This window comes from Camelina sativa, chromosome 11 (assembly GCF_030686135.1).
Source record: "Camelina sativa cultivar CO46 ecotype springtype chromosome 11, ASM3068613v1".
NCBI lineage: Eukaryota > Viridiplantae > Streptophyta > Magnoliopsida > Brassicales > Brassicaceae > Camelina > Camelina sativa.
Window position 1 is genome coordinate 13,331,993 of NC_141890.1, and position 17,413 is coordinate 13,349,405.

The 17,413-nt window shown below is 36.2% G+C and overlaps 4 protein-coding genes, 1 non-coding gene and 1 pseudogene across 10 annotated transcripts; 1 reads left to right on the forward strand and 5 right to left on the reverse strand.

Annotated features, from left to right (window-relative positions):
- Positions 1-355: 355 nt before the first annotated feature.
- On the reverse strand, positions 356-2,879 carry LOC104723323 (uncharacterized). Its single transcript, XM_010441667.3, has 4 exons — positions 2,198-2,879; positions 1,421-1,616; positions 1,197-1,328; positions 356-699 (listed from the first exon to the last, which is right to left on the reverse strand). Exons 1-4 carry the CDS (start codon positions 2,509-2,511, stop codon positions 577-579), a joined length of 765 nt encoding a protein of 254 aa, XP_010439969.1. The 5' UTR covers positions 2,512-2,879; the 3' UTR covers positions 356-576.
- A 128-nt stretch (positions 2,880-3,007) lies between these two features.
- On the reverse strand, positions 3,008-5,212 carry LOC104723324 (casein kinase II subunit beta-2). Of its 5 annotated transcripts, none has more exons than XM_087474584.1 (6): positions 4,958-5,162; positions 4,678-4,859; positions 4,147-4,371; positions 3,910-4,004; positions 3,654-3,819; positions 3,008-3,478 (listed from the first exon to the last, which is right to left on the reverse strand). In XM_087474584.1, the coding sequence occupies exons 2-6, from the start codon at positions 4,847-4,849 to the stop codon at positions 3,348-3,350; spliced, it is 789 nt and encodes a 262-aa protein (XP_087330710.1). In that variant the 5' UTR covers positions 4,850-4,859; positions 4,958-5,162; the 3' UTR covers positions 3,008-3,347. The 5 variants fall into 5 exon arrangements, with proteins under 5 accessions (XP_087330710.1, XP_087330709.1, XP_087330707.1 ...); XM_087474583.1 differs by having other exon boundaries at positions 4,678-4,870; XM_087474581.1 differs by having other exon boundaries at positions 3,910-4,019; positions 4,678-4,870.
- Positions 5,213-5,322: 110 nt separating this feature from the next.
- Positions 5,323-8,769, reverse strand: LOC104723327 (NAD-capped RNA hydrolase DXO1). Its single transcript, XM_087474579.1, has 13 exons — positions 8,301-8,769; positions 7,705-7,949; positions 7,511-7,576; positions 7,266-7,344; positions 7,090-7,169; positions 6,968-6,991; positions 6,763-6,887; positions 6,353-6,569; positions 6,185-6,238; positions 6,055-6,101; positions 5,861-5,945; positions 5,703-5,766; positions 5,323-5,622 (listed from the first exon to the last, which is right to left on the reverse strand). The coding sequence occupies exons 1-13, from the start codon at positions 8,713-8,715 to the stop codon at positions 5,480-5,482; spliced, it is 1,644 nt and encodes a 547-aa protein (XP_087330705.1). The 5' UTR covers positions 8,716-8,769; the 3' UTR covers positions 5,323-5,479.
- Positions 8,770-8,922: 153 nt separating this feature from the next.
- On the reverse strand, positions 8,923-11,051 carry LOC104723326 (pentatricopeptide repeat-containing protein At4g17616 pseudogene; annotated as a pseudogene). The gene has a single exon (XR_015572104.1). The product of XR_015572104.1 is annotated as a pentatricopeptide repeat-containing protein At4g17616 pseudogene (transcript).
- A 309-nt stretch (positions 11,052-11,360) lies between these two features.
- Positions 11,361-14,419, reverse strand: LOC104723329 (calcineurin B-like protein 1). The gene is made up of 9 exons (XM_010441676.3): positions 14,197-14,419; positions 13,580-13,789; positions 13,209-13,291; positions 12,823-12,882; positions 12,585-12,693; positions 12,432-12,484; positions 12,082-12,162; positions 11,874-11,986; positions 11,361-11,780 (listed from the first exon to the last, which is right to left on the reverse strand). Exons 2-9 carry the CDS (start codon positions 13,656-13,658, stop codon positions 11,717-11,719), a joined length of 642 nt encoding a protein of 213 aa, XP_010439978.1. The 5' UTR covers positions 13,659-13,789; positions 14,197-14,419; the 3' UTR covers positions 11,361-11,716.
- A 2,868-nt stretch (positions 14,420-17,287) lies between these two features.
- TRNAW-CCA (transfer RNA tryptophan (anticodon CCA)) lies at positions 17,288-17,359 on the forward strand. Its single transcript has one exon. It is a non-coding gene; the product is annotated as a tRNA-Trp (tRNA).
- Positions 17,360-17,413: the final 54 nt, after the last annotated feature.

The following is a 17,413-nucleotide window of genomic DNA, read 5'->3' on the forward strand; positions in this document are numbered from 1 at the left end:
AATGTTTTTTGTAAACTCCACCTGATTAAAACGAGAAGTTAAACCACGTATTTTCAGAGAACCGAATCAAACATTGGTTTAATGCCAAAACATCCCTAAGACTAGAGTCAAGACTCAAGAGACACACACGGTGACATATTTTCCCTTTTAAGTTCAATGGTTATGACCAGTAATATGACTAGTTTATGACAGGTGCCCAAGACTTTTGGTTCCCCACTAATGTTCATCTTCCAAACCTTTATAAACTTTTCCATTTTATCGAATCATTCTCTAACCTTATAAAACACCTTAATATGACTGTTGCGTCACCACATATGTCGTCATAATCAATATTATTAGATTAAGAAAGAAATAGTTGAACAAAGAAAAGACTCCAATAGAGAAATGGATGTGTTTTATATTCCTGCTTTTACATTAAACAAACATCTGATGTCATGTGTTGATCTTCATATGCAAAAGCATTCATATATATGAAAAAACAAAACAAAACATGCTATGCCGTAATCGCTCTCGAGCAATCAAAATGAAATCTAAACTGATGTGTTACTTCCATTATATGTATATAATAGATACGTCTCAAGCTCTTTGTTCATATGCGTTTTCATCTACTGGAACTCCTGGACCATACACTAGTCGGCATCGGTCACTAAATGCTCCTACAAGTCTTGTTGCTACCTCCTTTAAGAACATTGAAGCTACCTGAAATAAGCGAAAGAATACTTTCAAAACTACTTGCAAGGTTTTGTATTAACCAAGAATAGATTCACCTTGAGTAACAAAGACATCATTATTTTCTAGTAAATGGTCTTTGATTCCTAGCAACAAATTTTAAACTTTCAATCTTTTGCGGAAGAACGAAACCATAGTTTTCTTCTACATTTCTTCGATTACTAACAATTCCCAAGAATAAACGAACTCACACTATCCTAATAGCTTTCTTCGGCTACTAACAATTCCCAAGAATAAACGAACTCACACTATCCTAATAGCTTTCTTCGGCTACTAACAATTCCCAAGAATAAACGAACTCACACTATCCTAATAGCTTTCTTCGGCTACTAACAATTCCCAAGTTTTAATCTTTAGAGGAAATAAGAATCATAATTTTCTTATTACTAACAATTCCCAAGCACCATTACTAAGTACTAACTATTGGACACTTACAAGTTGAGAGGTTTTGTTAATAGTTTTTTTACCTGGCGATAGAGAGGCGAATTGAATTTGAAATCCACATGGAAATGAAGGTCGCAGGTTCCTGGAATGGGCCCTGGCTTAAATTGCCAGAGGTTTATCAAATGGTCAAATAGTCCCGTGTCCCTCGCAGTTGTCTGAAAAGCACGGATTCATATCATGTGGTAAAAATCCATCAGTCACTCAAAACCAACAAACAAACAAAAGCAAAAAAAAAGTCCTTGCTTACCTTAATCCATTTCGGCCTTTCGGATTCGACATGGGAAATGTAACTCTCAACAAGAAACTTAAAACCAATCTCCAGTTCTGCATCGAATGATCCATCTGGATATTCTTTAAGAACCTCAGAGCGTTGACACCAAGGAACAAACCCGTGGTACAAGTCTACAGCTGCAACTACGTTAAACATTTGCTCCGGTGAATACCTGTAATTAAAACAAAACACAAATGAGTAGTTCAATCTTCATTTGTTGAGCATATGAACCTCAAATCATTAATGTATTGCCAATGCGAGATTCTCAATGTTCGCAACAAACAGTAAGGATGAGGATTCATAAGAACATGTTGCCACAAGCAAAATCATTAACAAATTCTAACACAGAAGTTCAGTCTAAACCAACTGATTACCATCTTTCTGGAAACTTAATTCATAGTATATCGGTTCAAAACAAGACAAACACAAAGGCAAATCCCAATCCTGCAACACGTTTAAAAGCCTAAGATGCTTATTAGATCATTGAACCCTTCTTCCACTGTTTGATCCACAAAACAGGAAATAAAAAGCCAATATTTCAGTGACACATAAAGGCCACAAAACATCAGAATAAAGCATTGAAACATTTCACAAAGTTGTGCCATTTCATTTTTTTTTATTTTATTTTTTTTTGTTGTTGTGCAAAGTGCCATTTCATATCTAAGAAGCAATTGTAAGAACGAAACAAGTACGATAACAGAGGGATAAATGGAATCGAGTGGAAAGATCCAAAAATAGGATTAATGAGGTTACCCCAAGACACGACGCTCTTCGTAGATCTTAGATAACTCACCACCACCTTCTTCCCCATCTCCACAACCCAGAAAATGCCGTCTTTGAATTAATAAACTTCCAGTGCCGAAAGAGACTCTACCATCCTCATCATTGGACATTACTGACCCATAAGGAGAGCATCTCTCAACGCCTGAAAGAGAACCAAATCTCCTAATTTGATTAGATACACAACTCCGCCGAGGGATCCCCGGACGGCTGATCGAGTTCCTGATGGCGTTTCGACATGAAATTAACGAAACTATAGCTCTGGAGCCAGACATAAACGGTGGCATTATTACAACAAAACAAAGCGCGATTCAACAACGCCCGATTTGGTAGTAGAATCAACTCGGGCGATTTAGGGTTGCCAACAGAAAATCAAAGGGACGACGAGAGACCAATACTTTCGGATTCGATACAAATTCGATTTAGATCAAGAAGTAGACGAAAAACAAACAATCACAAGCAAGAGAGAGAGAGAGAGAGAGAGAGAGAGAGAGAGAGAGAGAGAGAGAGAGAGAGAGAGAGGTGTTTACGTAATCTACAGAGAGCTTAAGGCTCGCAGGAACACACACAATCACAGAGACACCTACCTATACATAATTAAAAAGCTTTTTTTTTTCCTTCTTTAAAAATATTCGTAATTTAGGTGGATCGTTGTGTTTCGTAGAGTTAGCCCAATGGGCTTTATGTACCCCACTATTGGTTGAAAGGAGCTGACACATCACACATCAAAGAGAGACTGGTACAAGCAATTTGTGAGAATTGTGTTAACTTAATGGAATGTAGTTGGAAAGAAGAAATCAAAAAAAGAACAATAAGGTTAAGTATTACAATTGGATATAAATATGGGATCTTACTTCACCAGTCCATGCTGCTAATGTTTAACTACTAAACCTAAGGACACAATACAAAACACACAGAAAGAGATAGAAAGAGAGAGAGAGAGAGAGAGAGAGAGAGAGAGAGAACTAGTTTCACCTTCAATGATACAAACAGCGCTTTTTTTTTTTTTGATTTGATTTCGTTTACACACATTTCTTGTTTTTCAACACCCAAGGGGTACAAATCATCTTCTTCCTTTGTTGTATCTCCACACCCAAGAGTATATCCTTCTTCCTTGTTTCCTTCACGGCTTGTGTAACTTGAACCCAAACACTCTTGGAGTGTAGCTTTGTGATGCCTTTTGTGGCTTCAGATGTCCGTACGTCATCAAGAACAGATGTGGAAACGTTGTCCCAAAGTATGCTCCATCTATGTCTGTTTTTTTTCCCGTGTTAAAGAACAAACAAACCAAACATAGCAGCAACGCAACATAATATAGAAATATCAAATGCTAAGCTAATCAAAGCAAAACTAAGTCCGCATAGCCGTATAGAACTGCTTTATGCATATGCAAATATATACTGAGAATTAAAAAAAAAAAAAAGGATACTTCCTTGGTACTTTGATCGTGGGTAATACACGTCTTCACATTTGGGGCAATATATCTTTACCGTGCTCGCTCGAGGGATATCAGATTGACCAACTGGTAAACAAGGTTGCCCACAACAATAAACTCTTGGGCATCTTCCAAAGTCATAGTTTTTGTATTTGTCTAACTGCAAAACCATGGTAAAGAAACCAATAATTGGTGTATGGTCTATATAGGATTTGTTAAATATGCAACTTGAGAGTAAAAACTTCCTTACCATAGAAGCCAGCCCTTTGCTTGTCAATATGTAACGAGCATGAATCATCCCATAAAGCATCTCTGCCGCTGACTCGATCAATTCATTCTGTTCCTCTGTAAACATCTCACCTGTTAACCCGTCAATCCAAATCAAAACATTGAACAACAAAAACCGAAAGCCAAACCAGTTTTCCTCTATACTATTATTTATCCCTTACGCAATCACATAACTAATTATCACGGTAATAAGACTTACCATGGGAAGACTCTACATCCAAAATCAAATCAAGGGCATAGTCGTAGTAAGGAACTTGATGGCTGAGTCCACACAAGTTAAAGTCATCCTGGATGTAATCATCATCAACTTCACAGAAGAACTCGTTCCCTCGTAGGTTGCAGAACCAGCATATCCATGAGGTGTCTTCTCCCTCAGAACCACTAACCTCTGATTCTTCGCTGTCTGTGTCTGATATATCCACAGCTGCAGTAACCACAAGAAAACATTTCATCAACATCTTTCTCTCAAACATATAAAAACACATAGAAACAAAAGCTGGATTGTGTCTAAGATTAAAGTTTCTAGCTTTGATGCGTTTGTAACTGCTATATGGCAAAAAAAGAAATGAATAACATCATTGCTAGAGAAAGTTAAAGAGGTTCGTAAACTTTTTCAACAATTAGGTCATGATGAGATGTTCAAAATAAGAAATTTCTAATCAATTTTTTAAGAAAGTTGAATCCCAAAATCGAATCGAACAATTGAAAGAGGGGAAAAATCGAATCTTACCATGAGCAGAACGTGAATCTCTGTCATGCAATTGCTGCTTCCCAATCAAGAGGGAGGAGGCTGTTACCTTGCCTTTTCCATTGACGGGCTGAGGCATCGAATGCGAGGGACGATTATCGTGAGACTCGTTTGTACGTTTCCGATCGACCACCTCCGACTTCGATCCAACCATACCCCTCTCTCTATACATGATCTAAATCTCTTCAAAAAATTTCGGAATCTCCCCTCACCGGAGATCCACGCCGGTGAAACCAAAACACGAAAAAACAAAAAGGTGTACCTGGAGAGAGAGATGATGATGATGAGCTCTAGGGTTTTCAAATGGAGCTTCTCATCTCGCGTATATTTATCTGACAACTAGTCTCTTGTTGGTACATAGACAGTTTTTTTTTTTTTTGTTCTTGCTCGTAGATTTTTTTTTTTTGAAGATAAGAAAAGCATAAAAGAACAGGGAAGGGCAAAACGGGAACGGGATGAAACAAATTAGCTTCTCCGGTGATTCGTCAACCAACAAAATAGAGAGAGAGAGAGGGACACGTGACGCTCACGTGGTTCGACTATATAAGGTTTTGGACTGAGTTAAACTGGCCCGGCCCAGGTTGTTGGATTCGCTTTTGGTTTTCACATAGATAGAACAGCGCCAAAAGTAAAAAGTAAAAATATTGGAAGCGCAAATGTTTTCAATGTTTTGGTTTTTTGGTTAATGAAATGTTACAAAAGAAGATCCAAAATCATAACCTTTTATTTAAAATTTGACTTTGGACCCTAAGTACTAAAAAGACTCCATTGAAGAAGCACAAAGTTACTGAGGTGGTTCTGGACCCTCTGGTGATGCAGGATGTTGTAGAAGGTGAACATGGTTAGTGATGGCGTCAGGGCAAGACTGAGCTTGAAGAAGCTCTAGCCTCATGAAAGGATGCTGGAACTGAAGTATGTAATCTTCGTCTGCAAAAAAACACATTGTTAGAAAATAAAAAGACCATCTCCCATGTTCTATGTAGAGACGCAACAAAAAATAAACTTACTCTCTTTAACAGTGCCGTATAGCCAGCAAAGAACTTCATCAGCAAAAGCCAAGCACACTCCTCCCTATTTCCCAAAACTCATTGTGTTCAATCTTACCGAAACTTTTAATTATACACAATTACCATTCATGTCTGTAATGAGAACTGATAACACTTACCTGCCAAAAGTTTTTCAATCTGGCTCTGTGCGCAATATCCTTTGTTCTTAGTCTCTCTGTGCGTACTAGTCTTCCTCCATCATCCCTACACCAATTTAAAACGGAAATGGAAACGTTTACTTGAATTTTATTGCTTGATTATGAAAGGTTTAAACCTTTTGAGCTTATCCTTAGAATGGTTGGCAAATTCATACCTATACCCAACGAGAATGTATGGAACTCCTGCTACGAATGATTGTATCTGCAGTATATTAAACCATTTAACACTGGACAAGAATGGAGAAACAAAGATTTTACATGCAACCCGTGACACATCATACTTACCCAGAATTTAAGCAGTTTCTCTCTTTCATATCTGTCTACGGTACGATCATCCAACTGCAGAGCAAATAGTAGGGACATTACTGACTAATGTGTAAATGTGTGATATGAAAAAGAGAAGCTGGAATATCAAACGAGCTTTTAGGAAAACTATAGCAGGAAGAGGCATACCTCACGAGATGTTTTCAACTCTATGTAAATCCTTCTTCCCTCGTCAGTTTCATCACAGCAGTCCATTTCAGCACCCATCAGAACCCGGTGAGCTCCAAGTTTAGTCTTCACAACAGAACAAAATTCAACATTTGCATCCACATGATGGACTTCTTCTCCATAAGCTCTTCCAGGATCTTCAGTCGCAAGGCTTTCGAAACAATAACCCCAATAACATCTGATGGACAACAAGTTGTAATAGCAATCAATATATATATAAATATATAAACTCTAAATGACCCATTTTTAAAAAAAACATTGCTACCTTTTTTCTAACTTTTTTCTGTTCTACACAAACATTCTTTCGCACAATTTATAATAAAACTAGTAGAATCACTCTCTTTCTCCTATACATTTAAAATGAACATTACCTACGGCGATCTAAGTCACTCTGCGGTCTTTCAGGCAGTTTATGCACATCTAGATATATGGTACCATTTCTCTTATGCACGCCCATTTCCCACGGTTCATGCCGATTATAAGCAGCCCCCAATATCTTAAAGAATAAATCAAAGTGCACCGAGTGAATCATTTGGAATCATAAAGGTCAAATAATTGTTGGACGATCTCACTTACCTTGTTTAGATTATTACGAAATGTCTGTCCAAAAAAGCAAAAATAAAAGACACTGTTAAGATAACCTCTTCAAAGTAATGAATTGACAGTGAAATGAACTGATTTACACCAGCACTTCATACCACAAAATGAATGTTCTCCAGCGAAATGTTCTTTGCTCTTATACTGCCAAGAAGGTCACCAAAGCCCTCAGAGCCCAGGTCTGCCTCAAAAGAAGAATTAATCAGCTGAATATATCACACTTCTTCATTTTACACATGCTAATAGTTCACATACAAAACACTGGGGCCACTCCTACCTTTTTTCTCGATAAAAGTATCATAACCTTGATTTAAATCCGCTCCAATCTCTTCAGCAACATGACGTTTGAAAAGCCTCTGGGAGTTAAGAACAAAGTGGATACATATAAGCTCTAGGATATTTGGTATATTTACATGTCTGCATATATATGCCTAAATAAATATCTATATATATATATATATATATCTACTCAAAGAAAGAAAAGAGAAAATCTAAAGGAACAATAATACCAAAAGCTCTCACCAATCCTCGCTCATCATAGAATACTTCTCCACCTTCTACTCGACTGTAGCTAGTAAGCTCACATGGCTGTTAATTACAAGCATTTTGAAACGTGTTACCATATCCATAAATATAGACATAGATTAAACGTGTAACGTCAAACTCTGCCTAAAATAAGTAGGAAGTTAAAACAATGTTCCTTGATAACTAATTACCTCCTGAAAGTTGGTTTGTTTTCTAGCCAAGGTTTCTTTGCTCTTGGAAAGCTTAAGCTCAGAAACAAAACGTTCATCACGCTGATAATTCTGGTATCTCCCGCCAAAACCACCACGATTACCACGTCCAGGGTAAGGTCCAGGCCGAGGAAGAAGCCCAGGTCCTCCTCTCCCATTTGGCCAACGACCACGCCCCACCCCTCCTCTCGCACCATGGTTATCATTGCTCCATCCCGCAGGCAAAACTATCATATTTCATATCAGCAAAAACTTAGTAGCCATAGAAAACCCAAAAGCCAAAAAAACAATTCAGTCTCCGAAGTCAGAACTATTTACACGAGACAATAGTGAGACAAAAAAAAGGTTCCAACATTATAGTGATCATGAAAAACCACATCAATCACAATCAAGAGAGAACAAAAGCTTCAGGAAAACGATCTTATATATGCAGAGCAAGAACACAGTTACATAGAGAGTTTTCAAAAATGCAGCATCATGCTAATTTTTACTAGGATCTTGTTTCCAACATATGAGTTCTTAAAAGACTACATATTTGTTTCGTAGAAGTATGAAATCACAAACAAAGACGAACTTACCAGGGATTGAGTAAGTGCTAATTGCAGGTGTCTTAGTATACTCTTCATTATCAGACCCAAAAAGATCCTTCTCATCATCTTCTTCTTCCTCTTCTTCATAAGGGTAAATCCCACCACTTTCTCCATTATCATTGCTCCTATAACTCTCTACTCTATCATCTCCATGCTCCTCTTTCCCGCCGCTACTTCCACTTCCGCTATCGCTTGCGCTACCAGAATCCGCACCACCACCATCCCCATCTCCATCTCCATCTCCTCCAGCCGCAGAAGACGAAGATGAAGAAGACGAGGATGAAGACGAAGACGAAGAAGCATTACCAGAAGAGGACGATTTCGAACGCGAAGATGGTGAGTCGTTGTCTGAATCTTCGCCGAACAAATCATCCATGGGGTTCTTCTTCGGCGGTGAATCCATCACCAAATTTTAGGTATTTTTTTCCTCCTTCCGTTGCAGAGAGCTTCCGCTTCCGATCGAATTATACGGAAATAGGAATAACTACCAAACCCCAAATGGCTCGGATCCGATAGTTTAATGTCCGACCCGAGCGAGTTTACGTGTTCACCCAGCGGCTTTCGATATAAATCAGGCCCATTTAGCTTTTTATCTATGTAAGGCCCAAGATTTATATGAATTAAATTTCACATTGAGACAAAAAAAAATTAGTTTAAGTTATACACTACAGTCTACACTCTACAGAGAGGATAATAATTAAAATCATACAATCATACTATACCAACAAGTTTCCTGAAGGCTTTGACATGCTCAAGTCTCTGGGCTTGAGCTTCTGTTACAGCGTCTGCTGCTTTCAAAGTTCTGTATAGATTCTTGTGAAGCTTAAGATACTCATTCTTATACATGGTTAGATCGTTATACATGTTGTTCTCCTTCATATAACTGATAACCTCCATTACTCTCTCAAAATACCCTCCTCTGAGAAAGTTCACTACAAGCTTCTCTAACAGATCTTGTGTTACCGTTAGGTTACTGCTCGCAATGTTCCTTTTAATATCTCCCCAGACGATTGTGATCTCCCGGTACATGCCTAGAGATGAGTACATGTCGATCAAGATCCAAAAACTTTGGATAGTTGGTGGGATTTTCATCTTGGGGATTTTCCTGTAGGTTATTAAGGCATCTCCTTGCATTTTAGCTTTGCAGAAGTAGTAGAGGGACGAGTTTAGCTCGTATAGCATACTTGGAACTTTCACTTGTTTTCCTGCATTGATTTCCTGAACCAAGAGGTCCGTGAGCTCTGTGGTTTTACTGTCTTTCTCTTCTGCTTCTGGTAAAACCACAATCTCATTTGTTGGATCTGTAATTAGACCGGCTTTGGTCATTTGTTTCAGAAGAACGTCTGCATTTCTCAACATCTTGCTCTTGTAATAACCAGACAAGACTTTTCTATACGTGGCCAAATCCATGGTATGACCAGCAGAAACCATGTCGTCAAGAATATCATGAGCAGCTTCTAACCAACCAATCGCAACACAAGCATCAACGACATCAGCACATAAACTGGATCCACCTAGCTTAAACAAAAGCTTTGATAGCTCAGGGAGATTATCATGCCTCTTGTACCCATATACTAACTTAGCAAGAGTCTTGCTTGTGATAACAAGCTTGGAATTGGCATAACTAACAAATGTTGCTTCAGTGTCCACTCTTAGAGATGAATCTCTCTGCAAAATCTTGGGTGAAATTTGGATCTTTAACCCGGATCGAATATGGTGAGACCCAACAGACAAAACCCGAGGCTTTTCAGAATCAAATCCAAGATCATAAACTGAAACCAAGTCCTTACTCTTGCATATATCTAAGACAAGCCGACCCGCAGAACCGATATCATCAAATTTGAGCTCAAGGCTTAACAAATTATCAAAAACATGCTGATAGTGACAAAGAACCTGAGGCGGTAACTGAACCATATGCTCCTTGAACTTCTTCAACTCATCCCGCATACCATTCATTTCATAAATACAAGACATGATCACAATCGAGTACGCATCCGCAATGACATCGACTTTAGCCATCAGCTCAATAAGTTCTTGGCCTTTGAGAGATAAACCAAATCTCACACAAGAACCAAGTACAAGATTAAACAAGACCGTATCAGGCTTCACAACATTTCCGGGACTGTTATTTCGTTTCGACACATTTAACCCCACAAAACGATCACAAACTTGAACCAAATAATTCGAAGCTAAGCAAGTCCCAACCTCTGTTTTCACCATATGCATCACAACAAGCCTCAACACATCTAAGGTTAGAACATAACCCTTCTCCAGCATTATTCTAAGAATACTACAAGCAGATTCAACCATCTGAGCTCTCGCTAGAGACAACGACAACTTAGTTAAAACATCTCCACTTAACATACCTGGATTTTGCTTCAAAGCCAAACGAGTCAGATCACTAGCTTTACAAAGCCAACCAGAATCAGACGAGTAAGACAACACAGTAACAAACCTATTCATGATTACATTATCGGGAAACCCATAAAGCCGTTTGAAATCTTTAAACACGTCCCAAGCATCATTTACACGGTGATCCTTAAGAGCTATTTCGAGCTTCTTCTTGAGTATCACTTGAGAAGAAACTTCCCAGCTTAATCTACCAGGTTCAACAACACTAGTGCAGAACAGAGCCGAATTTGAGGTGCGGCTACACAAGACCCGTGAAATTAGGGTTTCTACGTCGCTTACATCGAGACGACGCAACGATTCTAGAACTAAGTTCCGTTTCCTAAACATCAGTCTATACAATTTAGTAACAAAAACACAAGAAGAGATGGAGAGAAGCTGAATCCAAATCGAAATGTAACAATGAAGAGAACATAATAGCTACATACGAATTCTCCAGTTTGAGAACGAATCGAGAAAGATCCCTAAATTGCTGTAAACTCGAAGTCGAGGGAGACGAAGAAGAGGAAGCAAGACGAGAGTGGCAAGACCGTAAATTTTGTACTTTAATCTTTTGCGGTAAAGGGCCCAACACAATTTTTATATTCACAATTTTATACTACGAAGATTCGATTCGAACAATCAGACCCCAAAAAGCACTAATGTAACAAATCTCTTTAATCTTTTACTTTACAAAAATCAATAGAGTAAGAAACAACAAATGTATGAATGTGTTATGTACAGACTCATTAACAATTTCCTAACTATGTATATGAAGTAAAAAGGAATGGTAATTAACGCTCATTTTCTTTTCTTTAAAAGCAAAAAACTAAGGATTTCAAAACTGTATCTGAGAAGAATAAAAAAGGAACCCAGAATGATAAAATTCCAGGTAAAAGAAACAATTTCAAGAAAAATATGCTCTACTACTACTACTGTCTACAAACACATGTTGTTGATGACACACCCATCAGGCTTTCCAACTTGTACGCTTCGGTTTAAACCAGATTGATCCTTCAAGTGGCAATCTCATCGACTTCTGAATTGAAGACAAAACTCGGAAACGTTGTCGTTATATCCCTGCACACAGTTTTATGTAATACACGTTAAGAATTTGACATTTCTCGTTTGTTATACTGTCAGTTAATTTGTTTGTCTTTTTGGTTCCCATACCTGAGATATGGAAGAGTCATGATCTTAAGCAATGATGGGTTTTTAATTACGAAATCACTCCACTCTACTTTATCAATCTTTCCATCTTGGTTTACGTCTGCATCTTCAAATGTCTGTTCATATGAATGAGAAGGAAAGAAAGAAACCACATTTAGAACATAACCTCTACATGTTTTAATTCTAGAAATAAACGATGACAACAACAAACCTTATCGAGTATAATCTCTATGGTTTCATCAGCCAATTTCATTTCGGATTCGCAGAGAAGGGCGATCAACATTTGCTTGACCTGCAAAAGAACATCACATTCAATAACTTGACTTCTTGCAAAGTTATTAAGTAAAAGATTGCATAATCAAAGAACATGGCAAACATTCAATAACTTGACTTCTTGCAAAGTTATTAAGTAAAAGATTGCATAATCAAAGAACATGGCAAACATTCAATAACTTGACTTCTTGCAAAGTTATTAAGTAAAAGATTGCATAATCAAAGAACATGGCAAAAGATCTTTCATGACTAGTATTTCAAAGCTTGCAAGTTATTATTATTTATTACCTCTTGGCGTTCAATGTAACCTGTGCAGTCCATGTCGTAAAGCCTAAACGTAACTGAGAAGACATCATAGACCAGAATCAGTTAAAAAACTCTTCACAAGAAGCTTCTAGAAACAATAGATATGAAAAACTCTCTCTCATGTCAACAACTTACAATCTATTTTGTCCTCTAGAGAAGCATTGGGGTGGAAAACATTGAGTGATCTTACAAAGTCCCCAAAATCGATGACTCCTTTTCGTTTAACATCAAACATATCAAATATCTGCAAGGAAGCCATAATTGTTTAGTTTAGTGGACATGATCTCATTATCTATTAACCAAGAAGGTCTTGGTTCAAATCACTCTTCAAGAAGACCAAGTTTGTAAAAGTATAAGGAACTCAGATTTTTACCCTATTAGCAAATATGTTCTCCCTCTTCCGGCTCTTGAACAAGGCAAGTTGAAACTCCTCCTGCATACACATGAAGCTAGAATTTAAAAACCAAGAGAGATAAAGTGGGCCATGAAAGCTTCAAAATTTCAAAATCAAAGCAATCAATAAAATACTTAATTCAAGTCAAACATTAAGGGCTACGATACATTGAATTGATGCAATATGGAACAGACAGATCAGCATGGAAGAATAAAGAATAATAATAGCTGAAATAAAGTCAACAAAGTTGAAAAATACTGTAGATGAATAGCGTAAAGAACAAAAAGATACTACGATGGTCGATGGGGTCATGAAGGATCCAGATTTTGGGTCAAAAGAAACAAACTTTAACAAAGTCTTTGTACCTTGTTTATCAAACCATCATCAACAACGGAACTGCTTATGCTCTTGAACAGCTCAAACAATGCTTCAACCTCACTCACACTAACTGGAAAATAGCAAAAGACACTGCTAAATCAAAAACAAAGAACCAGGAACAAACAAAATAAATAAATCCACTTTTTTCAGATAGGTAAAGACCTCAGAACAGAAAGCTAATAAACTGTAAACCCATATGTGTAAGTGAATAAAGAAAGATGGATGGATCATAATGATGGATCTCGTATCAGAAAACAAATGAAAACATGCAAAAGGAATGATCTTCTGAGATCTTGCAAATCGAAGTGAACCCTAAAAGGAGGTTTAAACTTATTGAACATGAGTGTAATTAACTTACAAGCTGTCTCAGAGGCAAGCTTAACAGGGTCTTCGTGTCCTCGGAATTCTTTTGCTGCCTTGGAATGGAAGCAGCCCATTTACAGATGAAATAAGACTATGGGGTAAAAACACCGATCCACAGATTAATACGATCGAAGACGGATTGAATCCAACAGCTAATTCAGCTTTTTCTTCTGAGATGCTATATAGCTTTGATTTGCTACTGTTACTGCATATCATCACAAGCATCTATTTAGAATCTACACATATTCCATTGAAACAGAACATGAAAGATTCTGATATTAAAATTAAAAAAGAGGGAGAGACGAACAATGCCTTGTGAGTTGTGATGTGTAAAATTGAAAACAGTAACCAAGAAAAAATCTCAACAACTTGCTTAAATTTTCTGGGTAAAGAAAACATACAAGAATTTTAGTGTAAACCCTAGAAAAGTTGTATCAATATGAAAGAAAATACAAAGTTCTTAGGATCCATAACATAGAAATACATAATAATTGGAAAAATTAAAAATCGAAACAAGAAGATCAATGTAGGAACATCGAGAATTCCGAATCCAGGAATCAAATTAAACCACAAAATTCGTATGAAACAAAAATAAGAAGAAGAAACACTCACCACCCAAGAGAACGGCTCGCCGGCGAGATCCAGAGAGAGAGGAACGAGAAACAGCAGAAGAAAGAGAGAAAGAGAGAGATTTGTGTGTATGATGGGATTGGTGAACGGTGAAGGCAAAATGGATGATCGGACGGTTGAGATCAATTACACTAGATGCTTGCTGCTGTGGGCTTTTTTTTATTTTTTTCCCTTTTTTTTTCCTTTGGTTAAAAGAAATTGCCAAATTGGAGAATTTAGTAGTAGCTTATATGAAGGGATTATCGCACGTGTGAGTCTCGTAAACGCGTGCCAGACGAGTCAGTTTTGGAAGTTAATAAAAAATCGTTATTTATTATCAGATCTCTTTTGTCGTCATGTACTGTTTCAGTTAAGACCGAACCGAAGTTACCTGATTCTCCCATACATTTGATTGCTGTTACGTATGATATCTCTTCTGTTATTTTTTTTTTCTTTTTTTTCTCTGTTACAACTTTGTTTTGTCACGTAAGCATACACGATAATACTTACTATATATGTTCTGGAAATTATTACTGGTTTGAATGAGAAAAATAGATTAGAAATTTATGGTTTTGTTGGATAATAAATTCAAAAGTTCCGTTTTGTTTTCAAATTACCTTGGGGAAAAATCAAAGATGCGTCCATTTTAATAGTCAAAATGGCACCTCACTAGGAATATTCTGAATATTCGAGATTGGGGACCGTGACTCATTACCTTTTTTCTTTTTATATTCTTTATTTATTTTATTATTATTTGGCATCGATATTATTTAAACTTTTAGGTACGTATTAAACTTAATATTTTAAGTGGTTTGTATAAATTTTACAAATTCTATATTATTTAATCACAGATTTTTAAAAGTTTATGAATTTATTGAACTGATAATTTAAAATATATTTTAAAATTTATTGAACTGATGATTTAAAAATTTACTTTAAAATCCATTATTATTTAAACAATTTGTAAATTTGGATTTTAATGATTTTTAGATACTCTTAAAGATTTAAAAGGATTGATTTAACAAAAAATACATAAATCCAATTGTTATGGTTTTAGATGAAATTTTAAAAAATATTACAATAAATCATATCAATTTTCCTAAAATCATTAAAATCATTTAAAATTTTAGAAAGAAAATTCAAATTACTTGGAATATTCTAGAGGATTTGTTTAGCTGTTATATCTCAATGGTCCATAATTTGACTATGGACGCAAATGGAAAACGCCCATCGTGAATTCGGGAAACGTTTTTCTTCGACTGATCGTAATGTGCTGTGTTTTCTCGAGACGTGCATGTTGGTGGTTAACCATCTTCTTTCATTTTGGTTATTCTTAAAAAAAAAAAAACACATAGCTCCAAGGCTACAACTACCAGGCGACATATCATTGGTGTCAGTAAACTAGTTGATGTCAAAGAAAAGAAACCAATAAACTAGTAAATGTCAAAATTTTAGTAAATGTGCTAAAATAGATATTTTACTTTTCTTAACAAAGGGAACAAGAGCATAAACGTTACAAATAAAATATATGCGTATAACGGTTGTATTGTATTTGATTCTATACTTTGTTAACTAATATTTTCCTTGTTGAGCTGGTTTAGTTTTCTACACTAAAAGCGGTTACAAAATTTGATTTATTTCAAATTTAGTTGTATAATTAATTTAATAGTTTAACGAAAATCGTTTTTTCTTATATCATTTTGAGTTTTTTTAAGACAACTAAACAAAAGAAGAAATGTTTTAATCCATGATATATGATAAAGTATAAACATATATAATTTACATGGCACCATTTTATAGTCACAACATTCATGTGAAGCATTAAAAAACCTAAATGGCTCTAACTGCCATTATCTGTCGAATACTCGAATGCTTAGATAGTTATAACATTTTCTAATTAACTAAACTAGATGTTGAAGCCAACTAGCCAAGTCTCGATAATATTTCGAATCAAGTTAATTATAAAGTATTGTGTGTTTATGATTTAAATATGTCATGGACCAGTCGGTGTGGAATCAGTATATTTGGTCTGCAATGTGGCAGGCAAAGGTTGACATATTTAGGACCTTAATTACGACCAAACCACGTGATTATCTTTCAAGCAATAATATTAAATTGTTTTCTTGATTATGATTAGTAAGTTTGATTCTCCGACCGTTACTCAATCTAACCCCACTTTTTCAAGGGTGCTTAAAATTTAATAAATAAAAAATCGGTTATCTTGTAAACTGTAAGTTGTATGTAACTAAAGTAAAGAGGAGTAATAGCTTTAGTCCTTTCCATATGATAGTTAAAAACCCCCTTGTAAACTGTAAGTTGTATGTAACTAAAGTAAAGAGGTCATAGCTTTATTCCTTTACATATGATAGTTGAAAACCCCTAATTCAAACATATGTTCACGTCATTATTCGTCTAGTGCATTTATGAATACTATCGATGTTTTCAATTATACACAAGTTATAATAGTGTCATTTATTATATTCAGCCTGACTATATAAGAAACATAGAGGAAAAGCGAAAATCAGGAAGCTACTAGATTTATGTAGAAAAAGGCGAAAACATAAACTATTAGAAAGTGCTCAATACGTAAAACGTTTTGATTTTCTAAAATGAAGCGGTTTACCTAAACTGTTCAATACATCAACAACAACATAGTTTAGCTTAGTTTTTGAGGTGGGGACAGTCACGGAGCTAGAAAATAAGCACATCAGAGACAAAAAAAAATTATTGGGGTTAATTATGTTATTTAAAATTTTCTTTAGGATCAATTTTGTTATTTTATAGGGGTCAATTTAATATTTTCCTTAAAACCTCAGCTAATTAAAAAAATTCACCAGAATCAATAGACCCACATAGGGTGGGCATGATTTGTATTTTGTTCTTTTAGATTTCACCAAACCGGCAAATTACTTTGTTTTTTAGCATTTTAAAAACCCAATCAATTACTTTGATGCGGGTTTGACCTGGATTGTTTTGTCATGGTCAGTTGGTGACGGCACCGGGCGTGTTGATAACGCGTTTCTCAATTAGTATTGTTATTTTTATATACGCATTAAAAGAATATATAAATATACAACGCAACATAAAAACATCCGGATCCGTGGCGCAATGGTAGCGCGTCTGACTCCAGATCAGAAGGTTGCGTGTTCGATTCACGTCGGGTTCAAACCCCCGAACTAAAACCGGATTTTTTTTTTTATATTTTGAAGTTGCGGCCCAA

Excerpts from the sequence above, each read along its gene's own strand:
- LOC104723323 (XM_010441667.3), bottom strand. The coding sequence starts at position 2,511 with ATGCCACCGTTTATGTCTGGCTCCAGAGCTATAGTTTCGTTAATTTCA. Across the intron at positions 1,329-1,420 it reads AAAGGCCGAAATGGATTAAG|ACAACTGCGAGGGACACGGG; the intron begins GTAAGCAAGGAC and ends CGTGCTTTTCAG. Across the intron at positions 700-1,196 it reads ATTCGCCTCTCTATCGCCAG|GTAGCTTCAATGTTCTTAAA; the intron begins GTAAAAAAACTA and ends CGCTTATTTCAG.
- LOC104723327 (XM_087474579.1), bottom strand. The coding sequence starts at position 8,715 with ATGGATTCACCGCCGAAGAAGAACCCCATGGATGATTTGTTCGGCGAA. Across the intron at positions 6,992-7,089 it reads TGGAGAACATTCATTTTGTG|ACATTTCGTAATAATCTAAA; the intron begins GTATGAAGTGCT and ends TTTTTTGGACAG. Across the intron at positions 6,102-6,184 it reads AGAAACTGCTTAAATTCTGG|ATACAATCATTCGTAGCAGG; the intron begins GTAAGTATGATG and ends AATATACTGCAG.
- LOC104723324 (XM_087474580.1), bottom strand. The coding sequence starts at position 4,867 with ATGTATAGAGAGAGGGGTATGGTTGGATCGAAGTCGGAGGTGGTCGAT. Across the intron at positions 4,372-4,677 it reads AGATTCACGTTCTGCTCATG|CTGTGGATATATCAGACACA; the intron begins GTAAGATTCGAT and ends TGGTTACTGCAG. Across the intron at positions 3,820-3,909 it reads GCAAAGGGCTGGCTTCTATG|TTAGACAAATACAAAAACTA; the intron begins GTAAGGAAGTTT and ends ATGGTTTTGCAG.
- LOC104723329 (XM_010441676.3), bottom strand. The coding sequence starts at position 13,658 with ATGGGCTGCTTCCATTCCAAGGCAGCAAAAGAATTCCGAGGACACGAA. Across the intron at positions 12,694-12,822 it reads AGAACATATTTGCTAATAGG|ATATTTGATATGTTTGATGT; the intron begins GTAAAAATCTGA and ends GCTTCCTTGCAG. Across the intron at positions 11,781-11,873 it reads ATGACTCTTCCATATCTCAG|GGATATAACGACAACGTTTC; the intron begins GTATGGGAACCA and ends AACTGTGTGCAG.